This window comes from Lissotriton vulgaris, chromosome 11, assembly GCF_964263255.1.
Source record: "Lissotriton vulgaris chromosome 11, aLisVul1.2, whole genome shotgun sequence".
NCBI lineage: Eukaryota > Metazoa > Chordata > Amphibia > Caudata > Salamandridae > Lissotriton > Lissotriton vulgaris.
Window position 1 is genome coordinate 671342034 of NC_141699.1, and position 12803 is coordinate 671354836.

Here is a 12803-nt window from a genome sequence, read left to right on the forward strand (position 1 = left end):
CACTTTCCCTACGATTGCACTCATTGGAATGGGAATAGTAATTTTTACCCCTCTGCTTTCCAACACTTTCCCAACTGTTGCACTCACTGGAGTGTCAAATTTAAGTTTAAAGATTTTTAAATAGCTTAATGTTTTAAGTAAATATATATATATATATATATATATAAATACCCAGTAGAAGGTATACCCCCGAAACACGTCGGTCCCTTTCAGTATGGAGCAAGAAATTGTGCAACGCCTTGCACATGGTGAACATGAAAAATAAAGAACTGAAAACTTTACTCGGATGTATGCGTTGTCGTCATTTGACTGTGTGCTGCTGCATTGGTGCTCATTAAACAGGATGCCCAGTGAGACATATATATATATATATAAATATATATATTAAATATTATATATGTGTGTTTAACTTTTTGAATAAATGTATTTGTTATATTTGTATATTAAATCTAATTCATTTAAAAAAATATTCTTTAATAGATTTAATATTTATTAAAAAAATGTGTATATATATAAAAAAAATATATTTTGTACAACTATTTGTATGACATCAAATGTTTTTCTATATTTTTTTTACCTACCATTATATATTTATGTTTATAAGCTTATATAGCGTGTGAATCACCCCCGGAGGGGTATCTCGACGCTTGCGGATTTGCAAAAAGAAGTTGTGGCCGTGGACTGATCTAAAAAAAGGCCGGTTTTCAAAGCCTTTCTGAATTTTAAGTGGTCGGGGCATTGTCTTAAGGCCAATGGATTTGGTTCCATAAGAAAGGTGCCGGGTATGAAAAGGTCTTTCCTCCTGTTCGTGTTTTTTTAATCCTGGGGATTTTGAGCAGGGATTTCAACAGTGATCGCAGGTCCCTTTGTGGGATATAATGATGGAGCCTCTCCGCCAAATAGGAGGGTTCTTTTCCCCATATTGCCTTATGTGTCAGGCAGCAGATCTTAAACTTTCCCCGTTTCCGTACTGGTAACCAGTGTTGTTGTAGGAGAGGGAGCGAAGCTGATCTGTAAGGTGCATTTAAAACTAAACGTGCTGCAGTGTTTTGCACTACTTGAAGATGATTTATAGAGGACTTGTTAGCCGTGATTATTAGAGCATTACAATAATCAAGTTTACTCAGCACCAGAGTCTGAATAAGAGTCTTTCGCAGGGGGTCAGGGAGATAGGGGAAAGCTCTTCTCAGCAGGACCAACGTATGAAAGCATGCGCCAACTGTGTGGGCTACATGCTCTTTCATTGTGAGAGTCTGATCAAGACGCACACCTAGTTTTTTTGCTGTTGTTTTTGGGTCAGGAACAGTTCCCAACTCTTTGGGCCACCAGCTTGGTGCCCATAATAGCGGATGTATGATAGTACAATGCGATCATTTTGATCACGGTACTTTAAATCGCGGATTTTACAATGCAAGTCGTTAAAACGACTTGCGTTGGAGGGCGCGGATTGGTGATTATTATAATTTTCTATTCTAACACCAGTCCACGTAACAGTAGGGAAGGTGTTGGAATAGAAAATTACAATATTCCTTGAACTGGCCTTGTGATATATGCCTCAGCAGCGGTAACGTTTGCAGCCTGTGGGTGCTGTGGAGTCCGTTGGTGTGACAGTCCCTGACAGCATCCTGGTCGATGTTGTGCGCCTGGTGTTAAGCCCTTATACTGAGAGTTCAGTGCGTGACAGCGTGCACGCGACGCTGCACGTGTGAAAGAGCAGTCTGTTGAATTTTTTGTATCCCCGGTGGTACGCTGACTCGCCTCAGCCCCCGCCTGAGCACCGGAGCAATATGTTAAGGTATGTGACGGCTCCAGCCACGAGCGTGTTTGTCCACTGTAGTTGAGGCTACTGCAAAATGCGAAGTGTGTGAGCCGGAAACGTGTTTGCCCGCTGTCATGCCAGTTAGACGACCCACATGGCATCAACGGCGAACGCACCGCAAATTGCCAAAAGCACCGCCCAGTGGTATTGTAACGGTAGTCGCCCCCAGAACGCTGGGCGCAATCGGTGGAATACAGCTTGGTTTGAGGCGCGCCCATCGCTGTATGCACACGCCACCAGCACAACGCATACGCCCACAACGGAGTACTGTGAACGCTTATTTTACACGCCCCAAGCTCAATGCACACGCCCACAACGGAGTACTGTGAACGCTTGTTTTCCAGGATTGCTGCGCCCCATTTTCCACAAATGCCGCGCCCATCGCTGTATGGCCACGCCCCCAGCACAACGCACACACCCTCAAGGGAGTACTGTGAACGCTTTATTTTTCGGAATACCGCGCCCATCACTGTGTATGCATACCGCGCACATCGCTGTATGCACACGCCCCCAACACAACGCCCCGAGCAGAACGCCCACGCCCACAAGGGACTACTTTGCCCCTAAGGCTCTTTTACCCTTCTAATGTATATGGTGGGCAGCTGTATAGCCTATGTCCATCTGCTGAAACTGTCCTTTCCAATGCTGCATTGGGTGTTGTGATTGGCTCTGTGGTTCCTGAGATTACCCACCTCAAAGGTTTGGGCTCTCTCGTTATAATATTAGTATGGATATGGATTATACACAAACCTTCATTCACAAAGAAGTCTGCCAAGGAGACGGAAAGCTGCACGGCATTGGGAGAGTGTGGGAAGGCCAATTCCGTCTTCCACTGGAAGCGATTCACTTCAGGGTGCCACTGGACTCCGTAAAATGGATACTTCTTACCTGGAGGAATCAAAACAATTTGGCAAATAAATGCACAACCCTTACAATATTGTGCTTTAGACACACAATAGCTTATTTTTACTTCTGTCATTTCTAAGGGCCAAATGTAAAAACCCATTTTTCCATGGACACAGAGTGGGTAAAACCCTTTGATACACCTGGCCAAAAGAACTGTGAATAAAAGGTATTACTGTTACCCACATTAATGGTATTTAATTTACTGAGCTAAAATCTGTGAACTGCAGTTTTTCAGGGGTGAGCGTTTAACTTTCTGAGCCGTACGGCCGGCAGAAACGAGGGTCAGCGAAACAGGCAATTTTAGAATCAAGCAACTGCGCAGTGGCCCCAAATAAGTTGTCACTCATTCTCAAGCAAATATTTGCAATGCAATAGATTTCGCATTTACAGGAGTTTGAGCTATTAGCATTCCAAATGACAATGCCGTCTATTGATGTGTTGTTTTTAAAACAGATAAATAAAATGCATTGTCATTTACAATGCCAATAGCATAAACTCTTGCAAGTGCGAGACCTATTGCATTGCAAATGTGTTTATGCTATGAAAATGAGTTTGGAAAGAGCGTGTCCTGCCTGCAACAGCAGGCAAGACAAAGCTATTTGAGAAAATAGTGCTCGGAGGCTGTAATTAAAGCGTACTGAGTAACAACACACGTAACAGGCAGTGTCGCCATGGGAGGTTACAAAATAAGACAAGCTGGTAGTAAGGAGGAACTACTAAGCCTATTGACCAATGAACAGCTACAGCTTACAGTAAACGATGACACAAGCCAATGAAAAGTATTGAGGGAGAGTGGGCGGAGCTTCAAGTCCCTACCTGAATACAGCATGCCTCACAGAGCAATGCACAAGCTGCCCAAGCTCGACCTAAAATAGCCATACATGAATCATAAACAGTGTGCCTCTTTACTGCCAAAAAAGGCAATGCATACGCCAAATATGGGGAACCCTAATAAGGGTAGGCTAAACTCCTAATTACTGCACCGCTTGGCTCCCTGAAAAGGAATAATGCCTGGTGTACCGCACTGAGTCAACCCATTGATATGCTAATGAAAATGTCTCCAAATTCCTGAATGTTATGACAATTATTTTCAGAACTATGGAGAATCGTAACTTATTTGTAATTTAATGTATTTGTTGTTGCGTCTTAAAAAATCTGAGAAATGTATAAGAAAAACAAATGGTTGAGTTAGTAGTTTTACTGATGTTACAAAAGTTTAAACACTTTAAAAATCTAATATTTATCAAACAAGTCAATCTTTTTGAAAGCTAATAAATCTACGTGTACCTTTTAACAAACAAGACCTACTTTTTGTAAAAATTGACCTGCTATTCGTTTTTAACCTTTTAAGAAGCAATGCTGTGTTTTTTAAAAACTCCTAAGAAAGTTCATTTTACTAAGTACCATTTTTTATTAGTTCCAAAAACATTCATTATAACTCAAAAACGAACTACGTCTAAATATCCTTCACAAAGGCTAAATGTAATTATTTTTTCGTTAGAAAAAACAATGTTTAAAGCTTTTATGTATTAACTATGACTGAAAAAAGTGTTTCTTGTAATAATTTATTTTTTAAGAAAAAAATCCAAGTGGTAGGAGCAGATTTTCTACTGAAAAACCTACAAAATCCTCAAAAGGGGAATGGTCAAAATTGTCTATACTCACTTTAGTCTGGATATTTGGTTCATCCTAATGATTATTGGACTGTACCTGTGGACCCGGAGGAACCAGAACACCTACTGATGTAGCGCTGAGGATTAAACACCTTCCAGTTCTCAGAAGGAGAGGAGATACCCTTGAAGAATATAGCTGACATTTGCATTTCAACCACAGCTGTGATTAGTAGCAAGGGAATAGCTCCCCCCATCCCCGCAGAGCACCTTGTCAAACAAGCTAATTTTGATTTTCAGTCAGCTAGCGATAGAAAGTTTTACTGCTTAATTCAATCTGGGCAAATCCACCTTAAACTCGAATGATCTTAGAAGTAAATGAATTCTGCAGCTGAGTTGGATTGCTAGAGTAAGAATCTACAGAAGGGTTTGGTTCACCACACCACTGATTATAGCTTCATCTCTCCCATGGTTGAATTTTACAAGAGCTTTCCATCATGTGGCTCTGGGGAGGGAGTGGGAAGCTGGGGAATCCTAGCTGGGGTAATTATTTGTAGAGCAATGGAGAGTGTATATGTTACAGTCAAAGTGTGAAATCCCGCATTCTATAGAATGCCTAGGTAATGTATAGAATGCCTGAAAATGCCTGAAAATCAAACGTCAAAGTATGAAATGATTGATATTTTATACATTGCCTAGGCATTGTATACTTTGCCAGATTGTCTGCCGGCAAAGTATATAATACGCTTAATCCTGCCATTTTATTCCCGTCCGGCAATGTGCGAAATCCGGCATTCTATAGAATGGTTAGGTAATGTATAGAATGCCTGAAAAAATCGGACGTCAAAGTATGAAATGATTGACATTTTATACATTGCCTAGGCATTGTATACTTTGCCGGATTGTCTGCCGGCAAAGTATATAATACACCTAATCCGGCCTTTCTTAGTGTAACAAGTACTTCAATCTCAGTTCTGCTTTCATTGTTTTCCGGTAAGAATATCCTGTGCTTTATTTCGTAGTTTTGTTCTTTCAGTTTCAAATGCGTATTAATTAATAAAGGCTTCTCATCATGTGCCCTTTTAACACTTTGCGTAAATGGTACTGGTCATTCTGAATAATGCCTAGGAATTGTATAGAATGCCTAGGAAAAGTATGTAACATTTTCACAAAAAACTTATATTTCCTAGTTTGCCTCTAAACCATCAGGCATTCTATACATTACCTAGGCATTCTATACAATACCGGAATTTCACACTTTGCCGAACGCCTAGGAATCTCATCTTGTGGCCTTTTAACACTTTGCGTAAATGGTACTGGTCATTCTGTATAATGCCTAGGAATTGTATAGAATGCCTAGGAAAAGTATGTAACATTTTCACAAAACACTTAAATGTCATAGTTTGCCGAAAACCATCAGGTATTCTATACATTACCTAGGCATTCTATACAATACCGGGATTTCACACTTTGACTGTAACATATATATCGTGCTCACAAGTTGGTTTGGCATACATGCAAAAATATTATTAGGTGGGATGCCTCTGTCTAGCTCGACTCTGCAAAAAGTGCATCAAGAGACGTTGGTATGCTTTTAGCTATCAGAGATATCATTGGACTTGGTAAATGATTGAAAAGTAACACGGTGTAGACTTGTCTAGTCTTCCAGGTGATGATTGGGACTGCATGGCTGAACATTAATGAAATGAGGAAAATGTGAAATGTCCTGACTCTTCTGCTGGTGGCAAATATATAACACAAGAGCAGGGAGGATTTTCGAACTGCAAACAGGCTTATGAGGAATCATTCATTCAATGGAAACTAGTTATATGAAACTAACATTCATCTAAAGGACTTTGATAATAGTCCAGTAGTGGTGGAATATTACTACATGAAATGCCTGATAGTTCAAAATCTATGATGGAATTAAATTCAAACTAATTAATTTTTTAAATCATTGTATATACAAGTTTGATTTTTCACTGTTTTCGCCCCCCTAAATCCTTTGGGAAAATCAGTTTTCTACTGTTTGATGTACTTGCTTGGTGATAACTCCCATTTCAATTACTGTTTTTGGTAATAGGTACTCCTAGTACACTCTCAAATAACTGTTTAATTCCGGTTATATTTTTTGACATATTCGGTAGTTCGTTGCAGCCCTCAAGAGTAAAGTCTATTCTGCATCTACTGGTCAAGGAAGTCTTTTACAACGCAATGACCTTTTTCACAATGAGGAATCCACCTCAGCTTGTTTCATTGTGTATTGTTTAATTAGTTCTGAAATGTTTGATAACTGATGAACATATTAGCTGATATGTATAGGGAGGAATAAGTACTTTGTAGGCAAAATCAACACAAGAGACAATTTCAATGAATTTGGGGCTTGCTGGAATTCTGTTGTTACACCAATTAAAATTACTAGCATCAGAGTAACCAGTTTTGTTTCATATCCATTTTTGTACATTCACATAAGACTTCTCATTCGAAAATAAACAACATATTTCAAAATAAATCTATTAAGACTTCTAATCTTTGCTTCTCTTCACATTAAAACACAGTGATCAGGGCAAATACATTTACAACCCTCTGTTTCAGTCTCCATTTTGTCAAAAGTATGTGCTATAAAGTCATAGTTTTATAGAGGACATTAAAATATAGGCAATGGTACACTAACTTTTGCTAACCACCAATGGATAAAGTGTGGGGTCTCCCATGTTCATGCAGTAAAATACCAAGGACTATTTGGGTGTGTCAGCTTTCTAATGGGAACCAAAGTGATGCAACGAGGCAGGATCCGGTGCTTCCTTATGGGTACAATGAGGAGCATAGTATATGTGACGTAACTCACCTTCCATGGTGGACACAAACTCCAAGCCCACTTGATCTCTGTTGGTTGAGAGGACATTGTAGAAGTTTCTGAGGTTCTGGTTGCTATGAAAAGTCTACAATGCAAGATATGAAATAGGTATGGGATCAGTCAAGCAAATATCTACTGAAAGTACACCTAGGAAAGGGTAAACAACCTTTACAATGAAACTTTTACAACGCACTACCATTATGACGCAACTTTTACAACGCAAACCATTACAACGCATTGCGCTGGGGGGCGCTCTAGGATAGGGAAAAGGTTTAATGTACAATCCAACACCTTCCCTACTATCCACGGGGACTGGAGTTGGAATAGTAAATTAAACTATTCACTATCCAGCGCCCCATAGCACTATGCGTTGTAAAGGCATGCGTTGTAAAAAGCGTGTTGTAAAGGCATGCGTTGTAAAAGCATGCGTTGTAACATCATACATCCCTAGGAAAGGCGCATTCTCACTAAGAATGTCTTCAATAAGATACTGAGGTGGCCTCCTGTTCTCAATAGTCAGGTGGCTAGAGCCACAAGATTCTATGCCTGGATTTACAAATTTGCTTACTTTAAATGTCTCAGGTTCTAATACCTTTTATTGGATTTTGTGAAAATGAAGAGCAATATTGGTACAATATATTCGATTACAGGGTCTTGTAGAGTTCATCATCAGATAGAAGATGCAGTAATGATTATTTCTTATTTCCTTAATGCTCGTGATAGAAACTTCAACACTAGGCTAACAGATCAAAGGCAAATATGAAAAGGTTAAGTTTGGCATTGGAGTAATAGTCTTATGTTTAATCGAGTAAATGTATAACTTAGCCAAACATGGCCTTAGAAGATAGCTCTGGCTGCCCAACTATTGGCTTTGCCAATGCTTATATATATTTAAGGGTCGCTGATACAGAAATATTGGTAGAGAGCATTGAAACTGTTTCAAAGTTTAAAACAAATTGAAATAATCATCAAATGGGAGTGCCATTCACCTATTTCTATGGAATTAGCTCAAGTGGTTAAAGTACCTGCTGCAGAGCACTTCTTGTAACCTACATGTCACAATTGGGAATCCTAATAGGGCAGCTTAGTATTTCAATCAGATTGTGTTTCATAGGACACATATACAGTGTTACAAAGGGATAACCCCCGAATGTGCCCATTCCGTGTTTGCCCAATCGTAACTCACCCCGTCGTTCCACCCCCCCGCCCTACTTCCCACTTGTACCTCCTGTAATCATGTCAGCCAACAATGCCGATTAAAGTAGTGGTCGTTGTTGGCCGCAGTTTATTAATATTAAAATTGCAATATTAAAATTACAATATTCAATTTTCAATATCACAAACAAATACTGGTTATGCAATTTCTTCATTTACGAACTGTCCTCATCAATCATACATGAACATTAATATACACATGACACCGTCTTGTGAGCAAAAGGTGTCAGTTTTCTTCAGTTCGTAAATGGCACTTTGCAACCAGTTCCTTGTGAATTCTTGTTGTCCCATTGGTTGGTTGCCCACGCCGTCTGCGTGTCGTGGAGGGGAGCTTTTTCCCACTGGAGTTAGGTCCCCAGCTCGCTACCATTTGCGCCCTGCCGTCCGGCTGGGTCTGGGCCGCGAGTGCCGTCTCCTCTTGGTACTCCCCTCCTTGCTGCGGCCACGTCACCCTGCCGTGCGGCATTGAAAAGTGTGTGGCCCTCTTCCTACACACCGCCCGCCGGTGTGTATCCTTACCAACCATTGTAGGATTTCCGCAAACACCCGTGCCCTTGTCCAGCCCTGCGACTTCGTTGTTCCTTAGGTGTGGGTGGGTGGGTCTGCAGATCTTCTTGTCGTGCCGCTCTCCCAGCTCCACGAAGAAGTTGTGGCCTAGCTGGGAGAGTCGGCGGCTTAAATCCCCCTGACTCTCCTTAGGGGGGCTTCGGTGTCTCCCCTGATTGGGGGATTTGAATGAGGCGGGGGTGCCATTGGGCGCCTCTTAGGGGCGCCCAGGCCAAAGGGTACTTCCGGCCGGGTAGGCTGGTGCGCTGCCCGCTTCCGCTGGTCTCCGGGCGCTTTGGGGCGCCCGGAACCAGTTTCCACTGGTTGGGGCACCACGTGGGTTATGGCGCCGGCCTTCTAGCCTCCCCCCCCTGCGGGAGGGTGCGGCGGCCTCTGCGATAACCCCCGAATGTGCCCATTCAGTGTTTGCCAAATCGTAACTCACCCCGTCGTTCCACCCCCCCCGCCCTACTTCCCACTTGTACCTCCTGTAATCATGTCAGCCAACAATGCCGGTTAAAGTAGTGGTTGTTGTTGGCCGCAGTTTATTAATATTTAAATTGCAATATTAAAATTACAATATTCAATTTTCAATATCACAAACAAATACTGGTTATGCAATTTCTTCATTTACGAACTGTCCTCATCAATCATACATGAATATTAATATACACATGACACCGTCTTCTGAGCAAAAGGTGTCAGTTTTCTTCAGTTCGTAAATGGCACTTTGCAACCAGTTCCTTGTAAATCCTTGTTGTCCCATTGGTTGGTTGCCCATGCCGTCTGCGTGTCGTGGAGGGGAGCTTTTTCCCACTGGAGTTAGGTCCCCAGCTCGCTACCATTTGCGCCCTGCCGTCCGGCTGGGTCTGGGCCGCGAGTGCCGTCTCCTCTTGGTACTCCCCTCCTTGCTGCAGCCACGTCACCCTGCCGTGCGGCATTGAAAAGTGTGTGGCCCTCTTCCTACACACCGCCCGCCGGTGTGTATCCTTACCAACCATTGTAGGATTTCTGCCACGCCGCAGGGAGGCTTACGTCTTTCTGCGGCTCCCCCCATCCTGTTTTTTTAAATTTTTTTTATACTTACTTACAGCCTGCCATCGCCAATGCACCCCACAGGTTATCCCAGAAGACTTGCATTCCTCTGTCGGAGAGGTGCACCCTGTCCTGGCCGTACAGCTCTGGAAGTCCTGGGTGAATGAGTCCGTGACGGATTGAGTCCATGCTGTTCGTAGCACAGAACTTGTGCATTGCGATGTTCAGTTTCCTCCTTGCGTTATCCACCGCTTTGTGTGAGTCAGCGCCTCTCCAATGTTTTCTGCTGATCATCTCCGACCAGATCACCGTTGTGGGACCCAACCACGTTGTTGTCGTGGTGAGATCCTTCTGGATGTCCTGCCCCAATGCTTTGCGCCCCAGTTTCGTCAGGTCGTTGCCGCCGAGGTGGATGATCAGAGCGTCGGGATGCCACGCCGAATCTGCCAGTAGGCTGTCCAGGCTTGGCAGCAGCTGCTCCCATCTCATCCCTGGTTGTCCCACCCACCGGATGCACATCGCCTTGGGTCTGGCTGCCGCTTTGTGCCCCGACCGTCGCCACCATGACTCCATCCTGGACACGAATGAATGTCCCACCACCCAAACCAGCCGCGGGCATCCTCCTGTCAAGAGAAAGGATTCTGTTAAGGTGGCCCGCTGCGCACCCGGGTTTGTCTTCTTCCGATGCAGTTAATCATACTTTTTCCTTTCTTTTTTTTTTTTTTTTGGATATAGTTATTGAGCTCTGGTGGCCTTCTGCGCACCGGAGAATCGGCGTGTCGGCGGAAAGTGGGCATTGCCACAGCACCCTGCCGTGCAGCATCCCAAGGTGACTCCCTTTTTTCGTGCTCACTTTTTTTTTTTTTTTTTTTGGGAACCTTTCCTTCCCTCTTCTTTTTTTTTTTTTACATCAGGTGTGGCCGTATGTACGATTTGTAGGCCCTGGATCGCCATCTGCCCACAGCCCGTATCCGATCCTCTGGCATGCCGTGCTGCGATGCCGTGGTTGCTGCCCCGATCCTGAAGGAGTGTGGGGCGAAGGCTGCTGGGTGGAAGCCCGCTTTTCCGAGACATTGGCGCATCACAGCCGTGAATTGGAACCTGCTCAGGTTCCTCCCGTCTCGATGCCTGAACAGAGGGCCGTCGCCCCCCGGGCGGGTTATCATGTATTTGAACAAGCAACACACTGCGCAGAGCCCCGTCTCGGGGATGCAGTGCAACCTAATTGTTACCCCTCGTGCCTGGTCTGTCTTAGACTGCCTTAAAGTAATCTCCACCGCTCTTGCCAAGGGTTTAATGTCCCTGGCCTGGTGGCATCGCTGTGCCGGGTCCATTTTGTTGGGCGGCACTAGCTCGCTTATGCGGAACGCGCCAAAGAAGGCTGTGGTGAATGCGGCTCTAAATAGTAGGAGCTCGTATCTGTCTGAGATGATTCCATCTAAAGCCCTCAGGAGGAGGCCCAGCTTACAAAAATCAATGGGGCGCCTTACATCTGTCTTTTTCCCTTCTACTCTCCTCCACCCCTTCAGGGCTGCCTTGAGATATGGGGAGGCCGTGGGGTCATCTCCCGTGTGAAGCCTGGCAAAATGGGCAATGGCTGACAGGTGTGCCTGTGCCCATGACCTTCATTTATTGGCATTGAATGCCCACTGCACAAACTTCTCAACGGCTGTCCGTGTTCCCAATTTGTCCTCCAGTGTGCTTATGCCGCCCACGCTCAATACAGTACTTGTGCATCTCTTGTATCTTCTGGTGGCTTCAGGGGTTAGTGAATGGCCCACCAGTCTGGATAGGTCTACCACCCCAGGTCCCACAGGTATTTTGGGAAAGGGGTCATATCCCGGTCCGCCCCAGGGACCAGGTCTCTGAATCGCACCATCTGTGACCGGGACAATGCGTCCACTGCCATGTTCTCTGCCCCTGGGACGTGGCGTGCTTTCAGCTCCAGATTCCCTTCCAGCTGCAATTTAATGAACTGCCTCATTAGCCTCAATGTGTCTGGGCATCGCGCTGCGCCCCGGTTAATGGCCTGCAACACCCCCTTGTTATCTGACCGCAGTGTCAGCTTCACGTTCTTCAACTCCTGCTTCCAGATGGTCAATGCCACTATTATTGGGAAAAGCTCCAGGAACGTGATGTTCCTGGTGACTCCCAGAGCGTGCCATTTGTCTGGCCACTGGCTCGTGCACCATTGATTTCCAAGGATGGCCCCAAACCCCAGGCTCCCTGCTGCATCTGTGAATAGGGCTATCTGCCTGGATGTCACCCAACCCTCTCTCCAGATCAATACTCTGTTAAATTCCTGCAGGAACTCGTCCCACATTCGGACGTCCTGCTTTACTCCAGCGCCCAACCGAATGCGGTAATGTCTGTGGGTGACTCCCGCTGTTAGCTGTGTCAGGCGCCTGGAGAAGACCCTGGCCGCGGGTATGACCCTGGCTGCAAAGTTCAGCTTGCCTATCACCCCATGTATGTCCCGGAGGGTGGCCTTGTTCCGCCTGCGCAACCTGCCAACATCCTCCCTGAATTCTTTTACCTTTTCCGGGGGCAGCCTGGCTGTCCCTGCCACGGAATCCAGTTCTATCCCTTGAAAAGTTAGTCTCGTGGTAGGGCCTGTCGTCTTATCTGCTGCCAGGGGGACCCCTAAGGTCCTGGCTAGCCTTTCAAATGCCGACAGAGTGTTGCTGCACGTGGGGGATCCCGCTGGACCTGTGAATAGGAAATCGTCGAGGTAGTGTAGTTTGCCGCCTTCCTGATGGTAATCATGAAGGGCCCATTCTAAAAATGTTGCGAATTGCTCGAAGTATGCGCACGA

General features: G+C 44.6%; 1 protein-coding gene across 2 annotated transcripts in view; it reads right to left on the reverse strand.

Annotated features, from left to right (window-relative positions):
- The window catches only part of LOC147683320 (gamma-glutamyl hydrolase-like), a 93914-nt gene that overhangs the window by 21144 nt on the left and 59967 nt on the right, over nucleotides 1–12803 (reverse strand). For both annotated transcript variants that reach the window (XM_086943772.1, XM_086943773.1), the window contains exons 7-8: nucleotides 7184–7277; nucleotides 2570–2707 (exon numbers count right to left, since the gene is read on the reverse strand). In XM_086943772.1, the coding sequence (XP_086799898.1) occupies nucleotides 2570–2707; nucleotides 7184–7277 (232 nt within the window). The remainder of the gene's footprint in view (nucleotides 1–2569; nucleotides 2708–7183; nucleotides 7278–12803) is intronic.